The sequence below is a fragment of the Geotrypetes seraphini genome, chromosome 14 (assembly GCF_902459505.1).
Source record: "Geotrypetes seraphini chromosome 14, aGeoSer1.1, whole genome shotgun sequence".
NCBI classification, from domain to species: domain Eukaryota; kingdom Metazoa; phylum Chordata; class Amphibia; order Gymnophiona; family Dermophiidae; genus Geotrypetes; species Geotrypetes seraphini.
In genome coordinates this window covers 26484311-26503290 of record NC_047097.1, presented here as the reverse complement: position 1 = coordinate 26503290, position 18980 = coordinate 26484311, and the positions used below count along the sequence as shown (strand labels likewise).

Below are 18980 nucleotides of genomic sequence, written 5' to 3'. Positions count from 1 at the left end.
TTCACTAGAATCCCAACCCAACTGGATGAGGTTACTCTCCAGCGCAGCGAATGGAACCTGGTCTGACTTCTCAAAAATATAATGGCCTGACATAAGTAAACTATACAATAATTACAGCCATGCAGCATGTGACCTCAACTACTGGCCCCCCATACCTGTAAAGGACCTCAAGCTTGAAATTCCGCATTCACCTCATGCAGTGGGGTACAGTCCATGCTCACTGAAGGCCTTTTCCCAAAGGATCTCGGTGAAATCATCATCACCTCTATTTTGAAAGACCTAAAGGGAGCAACTGATCTACCCTTCAATTATAGACCCATAGCCTCAATACGTTTATACGTCAAGCTTATGGAAGGCCTAGTGGCAAAACTTCTCACGGACTTAGAACTCCATAACATACTCCACCCCTCCCAATCAGGCTTCAGGACCAACTATAGCACAGAGACACTACTAGGCTCTCTCCTGGCACAGCCCGACAACACCTAAGCAAAAGCAAAAAAAAATGCTAATCATACAACTAGACCTCACCGCAGCATTTGATCTGGTTGATCACAACATACTACTACAAATAATGGAGACAGTAGGAATCACAGGCAGGGTATACACATGGTTCCAAGGATTCCTTCAATCCAGACACTACAGGGTAAAATCAAACAACGAAAAATTAGAATCCTGGTACAACCCCTGTGGTGTGCCCCAAGGATCCCCATTATCATCAACACTCTTCAATCTATTCATCGCCTGCTTAATCCAACTAAACATAACATCATACAGCTACGCAGAAATCATCATCCTCCCCATCGATCAACCAACCCCCACAGCAATAAATGCACTACACAACACACTAGAAACAGTAAAACAGTGGATGAAAACCCACAAACTAAAACTAAACCCAGACAAAACAAAGTTCCTACTTCTCAAAAATGACAGAACCCCTACCATAACGAACCTTGAAATAAACTCCATTTCATACCCCATACAACTTCACCTAAAAATACTAGGGGTGACGATAGACAGAGGCTATACCATGCAACTACATATCATCAAAACCGTCCAGAAAGCCTTTGCAGGCATGCGTAACCTAAGACAAATCCGCAAATTCTTCGATAGAACACAATTCAGACTCCTGGTCCAAGCATAATACTAGAACTACTAGAACATAAGAATTGCCGCTACTGGGTCAGACCAGTGGTCCATCGTGCCCAACAGTCCGCTCACGCGGCGGTCCTCTGGTCAAAGACCAGCGCCCTAACTGAGACTAGCCCTACCTGCCTACGTTCTGGTTCAGCAGGAACTTGTCTAACTTTGTCTTGAATCCCCTGGAGGGTGTTTTCCCCTATGACAGACTCCGGAAGAGCATTTCAGTTTTCTACCACTCTCTGGGTGAAGAAGAACTTCCTTACATTCGTACGGAATCTATCCCCTTTCAACTTTAGAGAATGCCCTCTCGTTCTCTCTACCTTGGAGAGGGTGAACAACCTGTCCTTATCTACTAAGTCTATTTCCTTCAGTACCTTGAATGTTTCGATCATGTCCCCTCTCAATCTCCTCTGTTCGAGGGAGAAGAGGCCCAGTTTATGTAATCTTTCACTGTATGGCAATATCTTATACGGTACTGCAATATCTTATACCTATCCTGCCCCGCCACCATGATAAAACAACTACAAACAGTGCAAAACACAGCCCTCAGACTAATCTACTCACTGAAGAAGTATGACCACATCACTGCCACCTACCAAGACACAAACTGGCTACTTTTACAAGCACGAATACTCTTAAATTCTACTGCATGCTCTACAAAACCCTACATGGCAATGGGCCATCCTACCTGAACACTCGCCTAACTTGGAACAACTCTTCCAGACCAAGGAGAACTCGGATACCCTTCACCCACCCCCCAATTAAAGGCATTCAGTGTAAAAAAAATACACGATGGTCTACCCGCCCACAAGCAGCGAAACTAGACAGCCACATCTCCAATTTACTGATCTTGGCGCCAAACTATAATACCTTCAGGAGGGAAATAAAAAACAGGTTATTCAAGAAATATGTCAAGACAAACTCCTGACACAATTAGTAACTTCACTCCATCACCAAAGTATAAATGTTCCAACCAATAACTTTCCTGTAATCTTCTGGATATGACTAGAATCTCATCCTTTTGTAATCCGCCTAGAACCGCAAGGTATTGGCGGAATAAAATAAACTAATGTAATGTATATGGGAAGCATATGTAAAAATGTGAACTCAAATTTCCAATCGCATTTCACTAATCCCATCTATATCTTACTTCTTCATGATAGCGTACAAGTACTAAAAGAGGTATACAGTACTCCCCCGAAATTCGCAGGGGTTCCGTTCCAGGAACACCTGCGAATTTTGAAAATCCGCAAATGGTTTTTCAGCTGATCGAAGGCAGGAGAGGGCAGCTGGGGCGCCGGCGGGTGCTTAAATTGTACTTCCGAAACCGGGCACATTTTCCGACCGCCTCTTCCTAGTACTAAAGTCATTGTTACACCAATCGGGAGCGTGTCAAAGCAACTCCTGATTGGTATAACCATGACGTTAGTACCAGGAAGAGGCGGTCGGAAAATACCACGAATTACTGAGTCTGCAATATGCGAACCGTGAATTCGCGGGGGTTTACTGTATAAGAACAGGCTACTTCTTGACAGATGAGAGAACTGGTAGTATTTGAACCTTTTTCACCACTGCTTGCCACTAGTGTTTCCTGTCACCATGGGCAAGTCACTTTATCCTGTTCACTTCATGTATCACCTTAAATTGTAAGCTGTGTAAGCTTGTTATAGAGGAACATATACATTGCAGAATTACACAAATGCTTTTCTATATACAGTGGTGCCTCGCATAACGAACGCCTCGCACAACGAACGCTGCACACAACGAACTTCATGTCTTGATTCACACAACGAACTTCGTTTCACACAACGAACTTCACACAACGAACTTCGTTTCACACAACGAAGTCGCCCGAGCTGCCGATGTATTGCATCCTTCCGCGCAGGCACTGCAGGCAGTCGTTAGTCACTGCGCTTAACTGCCCTCTCTCACTGTATACAGTCGTCCTTTTAAGATAAACTCAATATTTTTTATATATCATGGCTTCTAAAAAAAGCAGGAAGGTGATTTCTGTTGAAATGAAACGGGAAATAATTAGAAGGAGTGAATGTGGGGTAAAACAGTGTGACCTCGTCAAAGAGTTTGGCCTCAGCAAGACCACCATTTTCACCATTTTGACAAATTTATCTTTTTTTATGTCATCTTAGCATATTTTATGCTGCAGAACGAATTATTTTTTTTAACATGTATTGTTATGGGAAAACGCGTTTCACATAACGAACTTTTCGCATAACAAACTTGCTCCTGGAACGAATTAAGTTCGTTGTGTGAGGCACCACTGTAGTTTATAGCAGCAGTGCAGCGTTTTCGGTTCTCTTCATGAATGACATGTGAACCTTTTTTTTTTTTTTTTTTTTGTTAAGTTTGTTGCCTTGGATAGAAGTCCCCTTACCCTTCCTCTGGAACCGCCACCATACGCCTTATACCAAGAACCCTCCCAACCTTCCTTGCAACATCAAGAACCCTGCGCCTCGCCAGGACACCAACAGCAACCTTCGCCTCCAGTGCCTCGACCAGGCTTCCACCTGAACGCTGTCAATGTAAGTGTGCGGCTGGAGCCCGTAGCAAGTTCGAAACAATTGTTTTCATGTGCTGCTGTGCTAGAAAAGTACTATTTTTCCAACCATTGCCACGTGTCTGGGGGTCCTCGCAGACTTAAAGTAGAGAGTGATATGGGTCCATTATCTGTTTTACACAGCTTGTATATTGATGTGGAAAGAGAGTGTCTTAGGAGAGGTCAAATGACATTTAAGATACCAAAGTATTTATGGATCATGCCACTTAAGTGATCTCTGAATCATACACCAGAGTCTGTGTAAGTATTTGCCTAAGAGCCCTGAAGGCACACGGTACAGTATTTGATCCTTGCTGTGACAGCTGCATTTGCAATCCATAAATGCTCCCTAGTTGCAAATGGATGGAGATGTCCCTAAAGATAAAGTTGAAACAATGTGGACGTCGCTACTGTGGGATGGGACTTGATCTACTGCCTTTCTGTAGTTATAATCAAAGCAGTTTATGTTATTATAGGCAGTGCCTGGGACAGCAGAGGGTTAAGTGATTTGCCCAGAGTTAAAAGAAGGAGCAGTGGGATTTGAATCAAATTCCCCTGTGTTTTCAGGCTGCTGTACTAACCATAATTTATTTTATTTTTATTTTTTTTGTATTTATATACCATTTATAGCCTAAGTACTCAAGCATTTTTCCCTATCTCCCCTGGTGGGCTCACACTCTACCTGGGGCAATGGGGGATTAAGTGACTTGCCCAGGGTCACAAGGAACAGTGTGAGATTTGAACCTACAACCTCAGGTTGCCGAGGCTGTAGCTGTAACCACTGCGCCACACACTCTAAGGGGCAAATTCTATAAACGACATCCTGGTTGTAGGCAGTAGGCATCTTACCACTGTCTAACCAACCAATCGGGATGCACGTTTAAAGGGGGGGGGGAAACCCCGAGGCAGGCAGCCTACATTGTAGGCATTTTCACGAGCCTAGGGAGGGCCACTTAAGCTCACCCAAGGCTAGGACTCAGCATGGTTTCACCCAGAAGTAGCCTTAGGCAAGCTTAGGTGGCCCTAGGTGTCTCCCTAAGGGGGGGGAGATTGGTTCCCTGCTGCAACTGCTAAACTTATGCGGCAAGGAGATTAGTTCAGCAGCAACGCGATTCTCTAACCAGTGCCTGTGAGATGGTCGCAGGTTAGAGAATCTGGGTGATTAGACAGACAGACGCGATTCTACATAGGACACCCGTGTGCGATTCTGAAAAGCTGCTTAGGCGGCTGCTGAGACCGGACGTCTTTTACAGAATCCGGCCCTAAATGGGCTTGTTCAACTTCGACAGAATCAAGTTTCGCATCAAGGCCTACTTCGTTAAAAGGCGTTAACTATATTGGAAAATTAGGGAAATCTCTCTACTTTAAAATTACTGAGCTTTGGAATAACTTTCCTGTCCAGCTGCGTAACTTGGGCTCTTACCAATTATTTCGAAAACATCTGAAAACGTGGTTATTTTCAAAAATGTAAATTCCGTTAATCTCTATATAACCACTAATTCTTATTATATTTTCCTTTCTTAAACTCTTGTAAACCATGTCGAGCTCTATCCTTATAGAGAAGATGCGGTATATAAGCTTAAGGTTTAGTTTAGTTCAACCAACAGGATCCTCGCAGTCAGTGGAGGATCCTGTACATTAGGATCTTCTAAAGCGCAAGATCTCAGTCTTCAAAGAATTGCGTTTAAGTCCAAGGGTATCCATCAAAAAGCAGTTGTCACTAAACCTAACGGCAGTTTCCATTCTCTGGCCAGTGTGGTAGACCAGTTGATTTTCATTTGCCTGTATTAAAAGGAATCAAATGTAGATCATGAATTAGTTGCCCCAGTGAAATAAATATAAATACTAAAAAGAATAGGAGATAATATTTGATGCTTGTAGGACACCACATGTTGAGGTGACGAGTGGAAAGTTGCACCGATTTACTATTGCCCACTAAACTCTTCCAGGAAGGACTTGAACCAAGCAAAATACTGCCCTCTTATGCTTATAGTGTGTGATTGCTGTAATAAAATATTGATCCTAAGCTGTACGATAAGCAGATGAGACCTGATATAATCACAGTAGTTGCATATGCGATGCATCAAGCAAATTAGTCTCCCTATTGAGCAGCATCCCGAAATCTGACGGTTTTCCAGGGGCTGATTAAACTGTAGCACCAGTGCTGTCTCAAATCAGTTTCCCTAAGAAAGGAAGACAATAGATGGGACATTTCTCTTATTTTTAAAAAAAAATTATATCCTGCTATATCTAAAATTGGTGAGTTAACAACTTAAAAGACACAATGAAAGAACAAATAAAACCAAGTGAAATAAATGATTCAGCAACAAAGTGATTGTGATAGATATTCTTCTAGTCCCGAGATGGACATCCCGTAGCTCACAGGCTGAATGTGACCTAGCATTGAATTTTATGTGACCCGCAAGACCATGGGAAATATACACAAAAAACTTCAGTAACCAGAGTTTGTTGATTTTTAAATTCTGTATTTCACAAATAACATTTAATAACCTTCCTCATGTGTAGGAGTTTTTGGGGGGGGCAGAGGAGGGAGGAACAGGACTGCACCCCCATTGTCTCATATTTCCTTAATGAGCTGCCCTGCATTCCTTGATATCACAACAGCTCATCTACAGGTAACCTGAACAAACCTTTGCACACAGAGGAGCCTTTGCAGAAAGCTATGCAGTAGAACTGCTGACTACATGGCTTCTACCAGGATCTTTCCGCAAAAAAAAAAAAATTGTCCAGGGGATACAGTATTCAGTAAGCATGCAAATCTTTGCTGCATTAAGATCATGATAATAGGGAGAGAACTTTTCCAGTGGCCATCTTAGGGAGCGAGGTCAAACTGGAGAAACATCTGACGTGGATACTGGAGAAAGTGCTGACGCTGTGTGCTTTAACAGGCAGTGAGGTGGACATTCTCCTGAACAGCTGGGGGTCCTTCCTCGGTGCATAAAAGACACACAGCTCTGTGGCGCATTGGAGAGAACTTTGCCAGTGTGTAATTGCTGTTCGAGTGTCCTTACCTCCCAAATGCCATCTTAGGGAGCGAGGTCAGACTGGAGAAACATCTCACGTGGATACTGGAGAAAGTGCCGATGCTGAGTGCTTTAGCTGGCAGTGAGGTGGACATTCTCCCGAACAGCTGGGGTCCTTCCTTGGCACATAAAAGGCATGCAGCTCTATGGTGTGTGGCCAAAGGAGCATGCCCTAAGGGGCACGCCAGGCCCCTTGGGAGCTCCTTGAGCTCTGTGGAGATCAGTGGAGTAAATACAGGTTGGAATTAGTTTTCTTTTTTTCCCCTTTTTTAGGTGGGATAACAGTCTAACCATGGGGAATATAGATAGATCACAGGAGCTCATTTCATCAGAAGTTTCATTAAGTCCTCCAACTAGAACTCCACCTCCTCCTGTAATTTCTCCAGAGGTAAAGGAATCCCAAGAGGTTTCCCAGGCATCACAAAGTAATCTTCCTAGTCATGTTACTCAATCTCAAATTGTTTCAATTTTGAAAATTCCTGAAAAAGTACATATCATTGTGGCTGGGAATGAATCACCCAATATAGAGCCAATCCAGGAGATAATCCTTACAAGATATTTGGAAATTTAAATTTATCAATGGTGACTATGCTTAGAACATTTAAATTTATCAATGGTGACTATGCTTAGAACTGCAATATCTAAGACATCTACCTTCTCTAAGTATGGAAAAAATTTGAAAATGTGGACTCAAATCTAATGTTACTTGATAAACATGTCTCAGTTATGGAGACTCAAGTTACTAATCTGAGAGCTACTTCCGGTGGCTTTCCATGCCCAAACTCTGCCCCCTAACCACACCTACATTTTGGATAGGTACCACACCGATTTCTGCATGGAACTTAAATTAATCATTTTTAAATTGTTTTAATTGGCCCTTAATGGCATTTTTAATAATCAAGCCAATTATAGACTCAGGGCCTTTATGTCTATGGAAAGTACATAGAGGGCCAGAATGTTCCCTGCCGCTGCCACAGATCACACACCACAGCGGCAGGAAACACGAAATCCTAAGTGCGCATGTGCGCTTAGGGTTTTATTATATAGGATATATATATATATATATATATATATATATATATATATATGTTTCACTGATTGTGCAGTCCTTCTTGATTGTGAACCGCCTGGTTGGGCGGTATACAAGAATAAAGATTATTATTAATTTATACATGCGTGTCCACTGAAAATGAAACTCTGGTGGCAATTTGACATTCAGTGTGTGCCAGATGTCATAAGTGCCATTTGAAAACTGATCTTGTATGGGGGGGGTTTCCTTTAATTGTTTTGAGTGTATTGCTTGTGTGGAATATGTATATTTTGTATGATTTGTTTTAATGCTATAAATAAATTGTAAAATCTTAAATGGAATAATTTCAGACCAGCAGATCTTGCAGCTGCCTGTCTGAAAGAACTCCTGTTTCCTTCTGGTGTCATGGTAATAATTTGCTTTTCTCTCCTAAAGAGCCCCTTTGCACCTGGCTTCTTCACAGATCTGTTTTTGGACCAACAACAGAGCATAAGGCAGGGGAAGGTTTTCCCTCCACAGGTTGGTGAACTTTCTGCAGTACTGAAAAGAACCTAAGCTTATACTACACTGTCTAATGTCCTGAACCTGTGGGTAGTGCATCTTTACTAGGCTGCTTCCCCCTCCTCTCCCTCCATCTGCCCCTTTTACTGACATTGCCTCAACATCTGTCACCCTCTCCTCTTTCTCTGAGATCACTGATGTGGAAACCACACGTCTCTCATCCTCCAAACCCACTACCTGCTCCTCCGATCCGATTCCCACTACTCGGTGCTATCTCGCCTTCTGTCATCCCTCCTATCTGTCATATCCTCAACCTATTACTCTCCACTGCAACTGTCCTAATGCCTTCAGACATGATGTTGTCACACCCCTCCTCAAGAAACCCTCACTGGACCCCACGTGTCTCTCCAACAATCGCCCCATCTCCCTTCTTATCTAACTTATTTGAACGTGCTGTTCACCACAAGGATTGCAGAAGGCATCATTTACATTTTTGGCCCTACCTCTCTGCCTCACCGGGCATTGCCCTCTCTCCTCAGTTTTTTTTTTTCCTTCTGCAAGTGAGGAAAAGGTGTTTTCATCAGCTGCTTTGCTTAATATTTATTATTTTGGGCTATTGCTCGGCGTTATTTTTGAGGCTTTCCTAACAGGGGCTCCACATGTTTCACGAGAGCTGTTTCGGGGGAAATTGCTAGAACCTCTCAACTTCAATTTGCCAGCAATATGGCTGCAAGAAAGGGCACCACTTAAGTACTTAACTTTGAATGATGTCATTAATCTGCATTCACCTGTAATGATATCCTATATAATAAAATCCTAGCCGCACATGCGCACTCCTACCTGCGTGTTCCGTTTTCCCTGATCCGTGAGATGTAAGTCTGTGGCGGCAGGAGTGCACATGCGCGAGTCCCCAGCCTTACAGCACCTAACTACACTCGCGGCAGGACTGGCCGCCAGCGCTGGACTCCCTGCTCTCTCGCGGCAAAAAAACCAGTAAGTTTTTCGCGGTCTGACCCTCCCATCCCTTGCGGCCCGCCCTTCGGACTCCAAACCTATCTGCAGCACTCTACACACGCTGCTTTGGGGCCTTCTACTGCCCTGATTTGCTCTGCGCATCTCTGATGATGTTATCAGGGACGTGCCAGAGTAAATCAGGACAGTAGAAGGCCACGAAGCAGCGTGTGTAGAGTGCTGCAGACGCTACTAGAGTCGGCAGGTTTGTCGGGACCGTGGGAAGGGAAGGGGGGGGGACAAGGGACTAAGGGAGCCGGACAGACTTCCAGCACCTGTTAATGTAACAGGCTAAAATACTGGTTGTAGTATTTTATTTTTAAAAAAGCTTGCCATTTGATCATATTTAAATCACTCCGGCACTAAGTTCAAAAGAAAAATCTACTTTTGTTTTTTTGGCATTGTATCTTACAAATATGTCCCTGACATTTGGAAACCCGTACAAAGCGGAATGAATCAAATGATTGATTTCTGTTCTTGAAAGTGAGCAATACATAAATAATAATAATACACCAGGGGCAGCTCTGGGGAAAAACAGGAGGAGCCCGTGTTGGGAAAGATTGAACTTCAGCTATTTAGATTCACAGTGGGACTATTTTTAAAGAAAAGTGTAGATGATTATCATTGTGGCAAATGTTTGTAGCCTCCTGCATTCAGATGTTCTCCAACTTAGACATTAAGGGAAGCAGGGAAAGGGATTGGGATTTGTATACCGCCTTTTTGTAGTTTTACAACCACACTCAAAGTGTTTTTACATACAGGTATTTCAAGCATTTTCCCTAGCTGCCCCAGTGGGCTCACGATCGATCTAATTCACCTGCGGCAGTGAAGGATTAAGTGACTTGCCCAGGGTCACAGGGAGCAATGCAGGGTTTGAATCTACAAACTTACTCTAACCACTACACCATCAAAGGGATAAGAACATAAGAACTGCTGCTGCTGGGTCAGACCAGTGGTCCATCGTGCCCAGCAGTCCGTTCACGCGGCGGCCCTCTGGTCAAAGACCAGCACCCTAACTGAGACTAGCCCTACCTGCGTATGTTCTGGTTCAGCAGGAACTTGTCTAACTTTGTCTTGAATCCCTGGAGGGTGTTTCCCCCTATAACAGCCTCCGGAAGAGTGTTCCAGTTTTCCACCACTCTCTGGGTGAAGAAGAACTTCCTTACGTTTGTACAGAATCTATCCCCTTTTTATTTTAGAGAGTGCTCTCTTGTTCTCCCTACCTTGGAGAGGGTGAACAACCTGTCCTTATCTACTAAGTCTATTCCCTTCAGTACCTTGAATATTTCGATTATGTCCCCTCTCAATCTCCTCTGTTCGAGTGAGAAGAGGCTCAGTTTCTCTATTCTTTCGCCGTACAGCAGCTTCCAGCCCTTTAACCATCTTAGATGCTACTGTGTTAGTGCATGCTAATTGCGAAAGACGTCCATAAGTACGTGCTAATTGATTAGCGTTCACTAAAACGGTAGCACCCTTTTGAATTTCCCCCCTAAAGCACAGATTCTTATAGGCAAAATTTGTCCAGTCATGATGATAGATATTGATGTGAGAAATAAGATAAACATGGTCTCAGGATGCTGGATACCTTATCTCAGGAGTACAGAGGGGGGGCAGGGGTTGGTCTCAAATGCAGATTAGACTTTTATGCCGGGACTGACTGGTTCACTAGTTAGTAGAACTTTGGGCTAGATTCACTAAAGTCCACAAATCTGTCCGATTCGTGTCCTATCCGTTTCTGAGTCATTATAGCCGATCGATTCAGTAAAGCTTGTCCATGCAAATGATCAAATCGTAAACACCCCCCCCTTCGCGCACATGTCTCGCTGTAACGTCGATCAACGCGCTTGTGCACTGTATCCTTATTGGTTTTGAAGCACATAACGCATGTGCTAGCTGTTTAGGACTTCACTGCGTAGAAATGGGGCGGGGTTTAATCGCGGATGTCATTGGCGGGCTCCGAATGCGCCTACCGCAAAGCATTGTTGTCGTAAAAAAATGCAATATAAGAACTGTAGTTTTTACCAACCTCTCTTTTTTTTTCTTAAGTGCTGTTGCAAGCTGTGATCGTAGGTTTTTGAAAAATTTGTGGGAGAGGTTTAAGGAGAAATAGCCTCGGAGGTTTGTGAGCGAGCTGTGGAATTCTTCGAGTTCGTCCTTTTTTTACGGATCGATCTCAAAGTCTATTGCTCACTTCCAAACAGCTTAATATTTCTCTCAGGAAAAGAACTGTTAAGTTGCTAGAAGGCACAACAGTTAACAGCAGTTGAATGCGTTGGGATCACACGCTGTTATATACAGCCTACGAATCCCAGGAGGCTGTGCGGCTCTTTCTGCTGTGAAGCACGAAACAAACAAAGGCTGCCCCTTGACGTCAGATGCACACGACAATCTAGCTGGAAGGAAGGGGGGAAGGGATAGCTGGCCCTTAAAAGTTATGTTTTTTTTTTTTTTTTAAATTTGGCATTGATATATGAAATGTACAATGCGCATGGAGAGCACGGGGTTAATCCATGATTTTCTCACTCTGCGCATTACAAATCCGCGATTTACTCCCGCGCTCGCTATGCGCATTCCAAAAAAATTAAAAAAAATTTATAACGCTTATGTACATGAAAGTTTACATATATTTAAAGTTTAGGTATATTTTGGAATTTTTGTGGGATAGATATATATTTTTAATAGGGTTCTTAACATGCACGTGGTAGTTGTGTGTATATACGAAAAATGAATGGAAAAAATGGTATTACAATTACAGTACTCCCCCCGAAATTTGCAGGGGTTCAGTTCAGGAACCCCTGCAAATTTCCAAAACCTCATTGGTAGGGGAGGCAGGAGAGGGCAGCTGGAGAGGGCAGCTGGAGCGTTGGCGGGTGAAGAAAATCACTCGCGCTCTCTTCCAAACGCCTCTTCCTGTAGTAAAGTCGGGCTATACCAATCAGGAGCTGCTTTGACACGCAGCTCCTGATTGGTGTAGCCTGACTGTACTACAGGAAGAGGTGGTCGGAACAGAACGCGAATGAGTGACTATAGTACTATTATGGGGGTGGGGTCTGGGGGTGGAGCTTTTGGGGGACCCCCCTCCCCCCAAAAAGTGTTCCATTGCCTATGCCTAGAATGACTATTTGAATAAAGTTGGGATTACTTATGGGAACATCTGTGAGGTGAAAATAACCAGGTGAATTGCTGGAATGGTGTCTCAGGTAAGGAAGGATCTTTACTTCTACTAAGACTAAGTATCGTAATAAAAACTTTGGCCCGTGACTTAGCCTGTGTTTTAGATTTTGGCCCCTTATATGTGATTGAGTTTGACACCCCTGGTCTAGATAATCAGCACTTAAAGTGCCTATTGTAAGGAACCTCTGTTGAGTCTTTTCATCCTAGGCACATGGCATTTGAGTTTCCTCTTTTTCTGACTTAATTTCAGGTACATGCCATGGCCGCTTCTTTTCTGATTAAATGCCCAGTGCTTTCGTGTTCGAGTCTTTAGTAACTTTATTAAAGCTTACCCCCTGTTTTACGAAACTGAATGGCCCGCGCTGCTCCCGACGCTCATAGCAACTCATTGAGCGTCGGGAGCTCCACAGGCCATTCAGCGCGGCTCACCGCACTAAAAACTGCTATCGCCGTTTCATAAAAGGAGGCCTTAGTGTATGCTAACAGACATTATTATGTGTAAAGTGCCACATGGCCCATGAGTATAAAATAGACTATGTAGCACTTAGCACACTTTAATGGAATTAGTGCATGTTAAGCTTTGGTGTAGGCTCCTGAGTTCCCTACACAGGTATTTCTTGGTGATGGGTGAAAGAAAGCTATGCAAGTTTTCCCTCGTCAATATTTTAAAATCACATGTGGCAGAAAGTAATTTGTTCGTATCAAGCTCTAAAGCCACCCTTTCGAAGAAAGACCTGTTCTGTTCTATTGAGAATTGGTTTAAGATAAAGAAGAGACTATTGACTTTCTCTGCCTGCCCTTTTCCTTCATTGGGGAGTGATGAGATAGAAGGAAATTTCTACCATGAGAAACAGCACGCAAAAGAAGAACCAATCAACCGCAAGGATGGATATAAGGACGGTGGGGAAAAGTTCCATTCGGGACAGCGAGAGTAGCTCAGTGCCTATATTCAACATAGTAACATTGTAGATGACGGCAGATAAAGACCCGAATGGTCCATCCAGTCTGCCCAACCTGATTCAATTTTTTTTTTTAAATTTTTTCTTCTTCTTAGCTATATCTGGGCAAGAATCCAAAGCTCTACCCGGTACTGTGCTTGAGTTCCAACTATGGAAGTCTCTGTCAAAGCTCACCCCAGCCCATCTACACCCTCCCAGCCATTGAAGCACTCCCCACCCATCCTCATCCAAAAGGCCATATACAGACACAGACCATGCAAGTCTGCCCAGTACTGGCCTTAGTTCTTCAATATTTATTATTATTTTCTGATTTAGTATTGTAAACAGCTTAATACCTATGTTCAAGCGGTATATCAAATATATTAAATCCAATCCAATTAGCCATTTCAGCCACATAACATGTCCAGTCAAGTATATTAAAAAAACACATAAGAACATAAGCAATGCCTCCGCTGGGTCAGACCTGGGGGTCCATCGTGCCCAGCAGTCAGCTCACGTGGCGGCCCAACAGGTCCCAGGACCTGTGCAGTAATCCTCTATCTATACCCCTCTATCCCCCTTTCCAGCAGGAAATTGTCCAATCCCTTCTTGAACCCCGTTACCGTACTCTGTCCTATCACGCCCTCTGGAAGCGCATTCCAGGTGTCCACCACACGTTGGGTAAAGAAGAACTTCCTAGCATTCTGTCTGTTTCAGGGACATATCTGGAATGAGTGTGGTCAGTGCCATTAAAGGGCCTGCATAAAATAAATTGCTCAAGGGAACATGGATCGCTCATATTTAAAACAAATGTTAAAAATAACCTCACATGGAATGAGACCTGATTGGCTTATATGAATATATTGCCATAGTCTGATCCTTTTGAGTATGAGGTAACTTGTGATGCTGACCAACATTTATGTTATCACTTTCCATATCAAGAAACCCAAAGATTTGATAAATTTGATAAATATTATCTTAATAAAGTAATACACTTACTACTTCTAACAGTGTGAGATAATTTGATACTCGTAATACAATTAAACCAGGAAAACCTAAGATATTAAATAGGGAGAAGGTTAACCTAAGGAAAAAGGAAAGAGACTTTCCTAATTGTCAGTAGTAATTTTGAATTAATAAACAGTAGTTACTTTTTCTGTCGGTATATGTTTTATTTAAATCGTGCCTAATCAACGGAAGGCATAGTTACCTGAATAATTTTTTTAGTGATTACTCTGAAGCTGAATTTTCTTAGTAAACATTCTCATTGAACACACTATAATGATATGAAGCTTGAGAAATGCTTTTTAGTTGGGTGTAGGATTGAGGACATTGATTTGAAAACAAGGAGTTGACCATTTAGTGCTGACATTCCTATGGCAGGGTACAGGGTCCCAGAAGTGTCTATAGATACGAATAACATTGGGTTCTTTCTCCAGCAGGAGCAATACGATACTTTTGGGACTCCAAGCAGCTCTCTCCCCAGCAGCAGTGGTTTCTTTGATCCATCTATGAATCTTCAGTACTCTCAAACTGCCATGATGGGACTAGGTGGAAGTCACGGAAATTTGCAGGAGCAATTTCAACTACGACCAAACTACTTGTATTCCAACTATGGGGGGAGTGTTCCAAATATTATTCTAACAGGTAAGAGAAGACACGCAGCTCGCCCCCGGTCCAGTTAGGAGAATAAGTTCTTCCCAACAGAATTGTTGAAAGATGAAGAGATTTTTCTCACACGGAATCCAGGAAATATTAGATGTATTTTTCCGGAAAAGGAGATGAGATTTCAACTTTAAGACAAAGGGGAAGGGGAGGAGCCTGCAAAAGAATTGGTGCAGCCATCTTGGAAGATGCAGGAAATATAGGAAATACATTTATCCTTTAGTTAAAATAGACAGATTTCATATTGATAAAACATTTAAAGAAATATAGGGAGAGGATAAGTGAAACTGTAATATGAATCGGCACATTAAGATAACAGTTAGGTGCAAAGGAATCAGACTTTAATAAAATTCCCATCACCGGGTTTCTGCCAAGAATCTTCAATTTCAGAGAGAAAGAGAAAGGTCTCGTTCTGATGTGATTAGCTAAAATGGCTGATTTTTCTTTTTTATTGAGATTTTGGGGAGGTGGAGGTTCAATTATAGCTAAGAAATTGGAAAATGTAAATGCACCATGTTATTTGCCTACCTACGTTCATGTGGAAAAAGCTTTTTTTTTTTTTTTTTTTTTGCAGTAGTCTAGAAGCTACAATTAACAGTTAGGTGCACCAGTAATTGGGCAGTAGCAATTGCCTATTAGCTCTTATTGTCGATAATTAAAATTTACGCATGCATCTTTTTAGCGTGTTCTATGAACAGGTGTGTCTAAATTCTAGTGTGCAGATCCAGAAAAGGGGTGGAGCAGTGGGAGGGAAACGGGCAGGCTTTGGGCATTCCAGTGATTTGCATGCTTGCATAGAATCCAGGCTCATGGGTCCTTTCACGTCGACGTCCATGTGTGCGCAGTGGCCCTGAGCCGCCAGTGGAGGATGGTGCAAGAGGAGAAGTGCCAGCGCCAACTGACCGCCTACAGAATGTGCCTCTTGCCACGAGAGACACATCCCTGTAGGCAGTCAGCTAGGGCCTCTGCTCCTCGCCAGCGTCTTTCGGCATACCCAGAATCTTGCCCGCGGCACACGGTTTGCAATACACTGGAAAGTGAATCTATTGTAAACTGATACTTATTTTGAGGCTGGTACTTTGGATGTACCTGAGATTTTGATTGATGATGATGAAAGACAGCTTAGGAAAGAAGAGTGATTTTTGCTTTGTTTGTTTTTTAAACTCTACTGACTGACGTTTTTGAGATGCCATTCTCCAGAACACCATGCAAAATGTTACAATCATCATGACTGTATTTGCCACAACTACTAATCCCTTCTCCCCTTCATGTGGACCTTATCACAGGCTCTTTTGATACCCTTATCTGTTTCTTTGCTTTTCCAGATGAGTCGAGCCCCAGTTTATCTAAAGACATCAGCACTGCCCTGGCAGGTGTTTCAGAAATGGCCTTCGATGCAGACAATTCATTTCAACTGGACGATGAGCTCAAAATTGAGCCCCTGACCTTGGATGGACTCAGTATGCTGAGCGACCCGGATATGGTTTTACCTGACCCTTCAATAGAGGACACATTCCGATCGGACAAACTGTGATACAGTCCCCAACCAGTGTAAGAGATTCAGCAGCTGCTGCTTCGATTTCAACAGTGCAGGAGGAAACGATCTGAACGTCGAGCAATACAATAGCCACGAGGCCAGTGTCTGAGCAGCTTCACTTGTAGAACGTGTCCAGTCCCTATAGATAGAATGAGCTCAGAGAATCGTGACTTGTGTTGAAATCTAGAGCAAGATGTAACTTTTACATAATTCTTTCTTAAACCAAACTATTAACTGCTGATCTCGGTGCAAGCAGCCCGAGACACGTCAGCAGATTAACACGACATGGGTGAGCTTTACCCTGGCTTTAGCTGATATTGAATGCATTGCTCTTGACAATTTCAGAGTTGTTTTGGTGGTAACAACAATGATGCCATGGTAGAGAACTTCTTTTGCGGAGAGAAAAACCACTGACCTCATTGAATCATCTTCCCCATTAGGTGGAATGCTGAACTTCAGACCCCGGTTTTGCTCCTCTCTCCTCCAGGTTCCCCCATTACCAGTCTCACAGCAAAGCTGTTGTGTGCCTTATTCAAGCCCCTTTCGTCATACCGTAGCTTGCTATATATGTTTTTGTTTCATGCCTTCAAGTAAAAATCACAATAAATATGCAACCTTTTAAAGGTGGGTCCTCAACCCAAAGGCGAGACCGACGCTTGAGGCCTTCCAGTTTCTGCTGCTGACCTCTGGAGAGCTGCTGCCTTAAAAATAGTGAATATGACAGCAGGTGAAGAGAAGGCACATCTAGTCTGCGATAACACCCGATTGCACTCTATCATTGGCTTTATCTTTCTTTTCTCATCGCCGGAACAGATAGAGGAAAAAATGTTTTTGAGTACCTGAATGAAAAAGAAATGCTTAAAACCGCTGAGACAAACCTCCATTGATAGGCGGTATATAAATAATTAACACAACCAGAAACGTCGTTCCATGCTTTTTGAATCCCATTAGTTTGGTTTTTCCGCCTCTGTGCAGCAGACTGTTCTCTTCATCTTTTATTCCTTAGTCTAACCCTTTTCAAGCTTATTCTGTGATCCCTTTTTCTGGACCTTCCTTTTCATTAAATTAAAAATTTAAGCTTGATATTCAAAAATACAAATACAGTCGGTAGATGGTCAAACCACTTAAGTCTTTTTAGGGAAAAAAAAATCCAGGCCACTTGAATGGATAATTTTAGGTTTATAAATGGTTAGAACCAAAATGATGTGCCCAAAAAGGGGAATGTGTTTGAGGCATTTGAGTGGCAGGGCTACCTATATATACCATACAGGGCAGTTTAATAACTGGTCGCCCACATATAAGTGCCACTTGTGCAGGTAAATGTATATAATATACCTGCACATTTTCAGGTAAGTGTACATAGGCACAAAAATGGCATCAAATATGCTAAGCTCTATTCTGTAGGACTTGTGTAACTGGCAAAGCATGTAATAAGAGGACATTCACATGGGCAGAACTACCACTTAAGTGCATCACTTACAGAATACAGTGGAACCTTGGTTTGTGAGCATAATACGTTCCAGAAGCATGTTCGTATATCAAAGCAAGTTTCCCCATAGGAAGTAAGGGAAACTCGTTTGATTGGTTCCACATCTCCTCCCCACCCCCGAGAAACGGAATCACCCACCCTTCCCGAGAACTGACATCGCCCGCCCAAACCCTAATCCTTACTGCGATCTGGAACCGGCAGGCAGCACCAACCCACAGGACGTGCCAGTGCCGGAAGAGCCTGCCTTTTGCCGCCAATCTCTGCTGAGCTGTCTCCCGCTCTCTCCGAGATTCTAATGAGATTCTCTGAGAGAGCGGGAGCAGGAAGGCCTTGAGCACGCGCAGATGCTCAAGGCCCAGCCCAGCAGAGATCAGCAGCAAAAGGCAGGCTGTTCCGGCACGTCCTGTGGGTCAGTTCTGTGTGCCGGTGCCAGATCTTGGTAAGGGGTTGGGTTTGGGTGGGCAGGGTGGGAGGTTTGACTGTACTGCAAGTTACATGTGCCCTTGTTGCAAATAACCATCCATAGTTATGCGAGGTCTGTGGCTGGGTGCCTGGATTTTAGATGCCTCAATACTAGGATGCAATAGTATAATGAAATCCAGGTGCTGTATAGCACCGCAACACCTAAAAGGAGATGTCCACTTTTAGACCCAAAAGTTATGGAGATAATTCTCTGCCTTATTCAGCCACTAACGACTCAGTTCAGTAAATGGCGCTCGAGTTTAGGCACTGAGAAAAATGTGCGCTCGGCTTTTATAACCGCGCATACATCGTAACTGAACGCCCCGAGCCTCCCATGGCCACACCCTTTTTCAGTTGCACACTAAATTTCCACGCACGCCTTTATAGAATAGCGCTCGGCAAGAGGCGCACGTAAACCCAACTTGCCAATTAGCG

At 43.2% G+C, this 18980-nt stretch overlaps 1 protein-coding gene across 1 annotated transcript in view; it reads left to right on the top strand.

The window, feature by feature from the left end:
* Window positions 1-18346, top strand: part of CRTC3 (CREB regulated transcription coactivator 3) — a 117312-nt gene extending 98966 nt beyond the window's left edge. The window contains 4 exon segments of the mRNA XM_033920196.1: window positions 3504-3680; window positions 8204-8287; window positions 14835-15039; window positions 16383-18346. Of these exon segments, the coding sequence (XP_033776087.1) occupies window positions 3504-3680; window positions 8204-8287; window positions 14835-15039; window positions 16383-16591 (675 nt within the window). The 3' untranslated portion in view covers window positions 16592-18346.
* The last annotated feature ends 634 nt before the right edge of the window (window positions 18347-18980 follow it).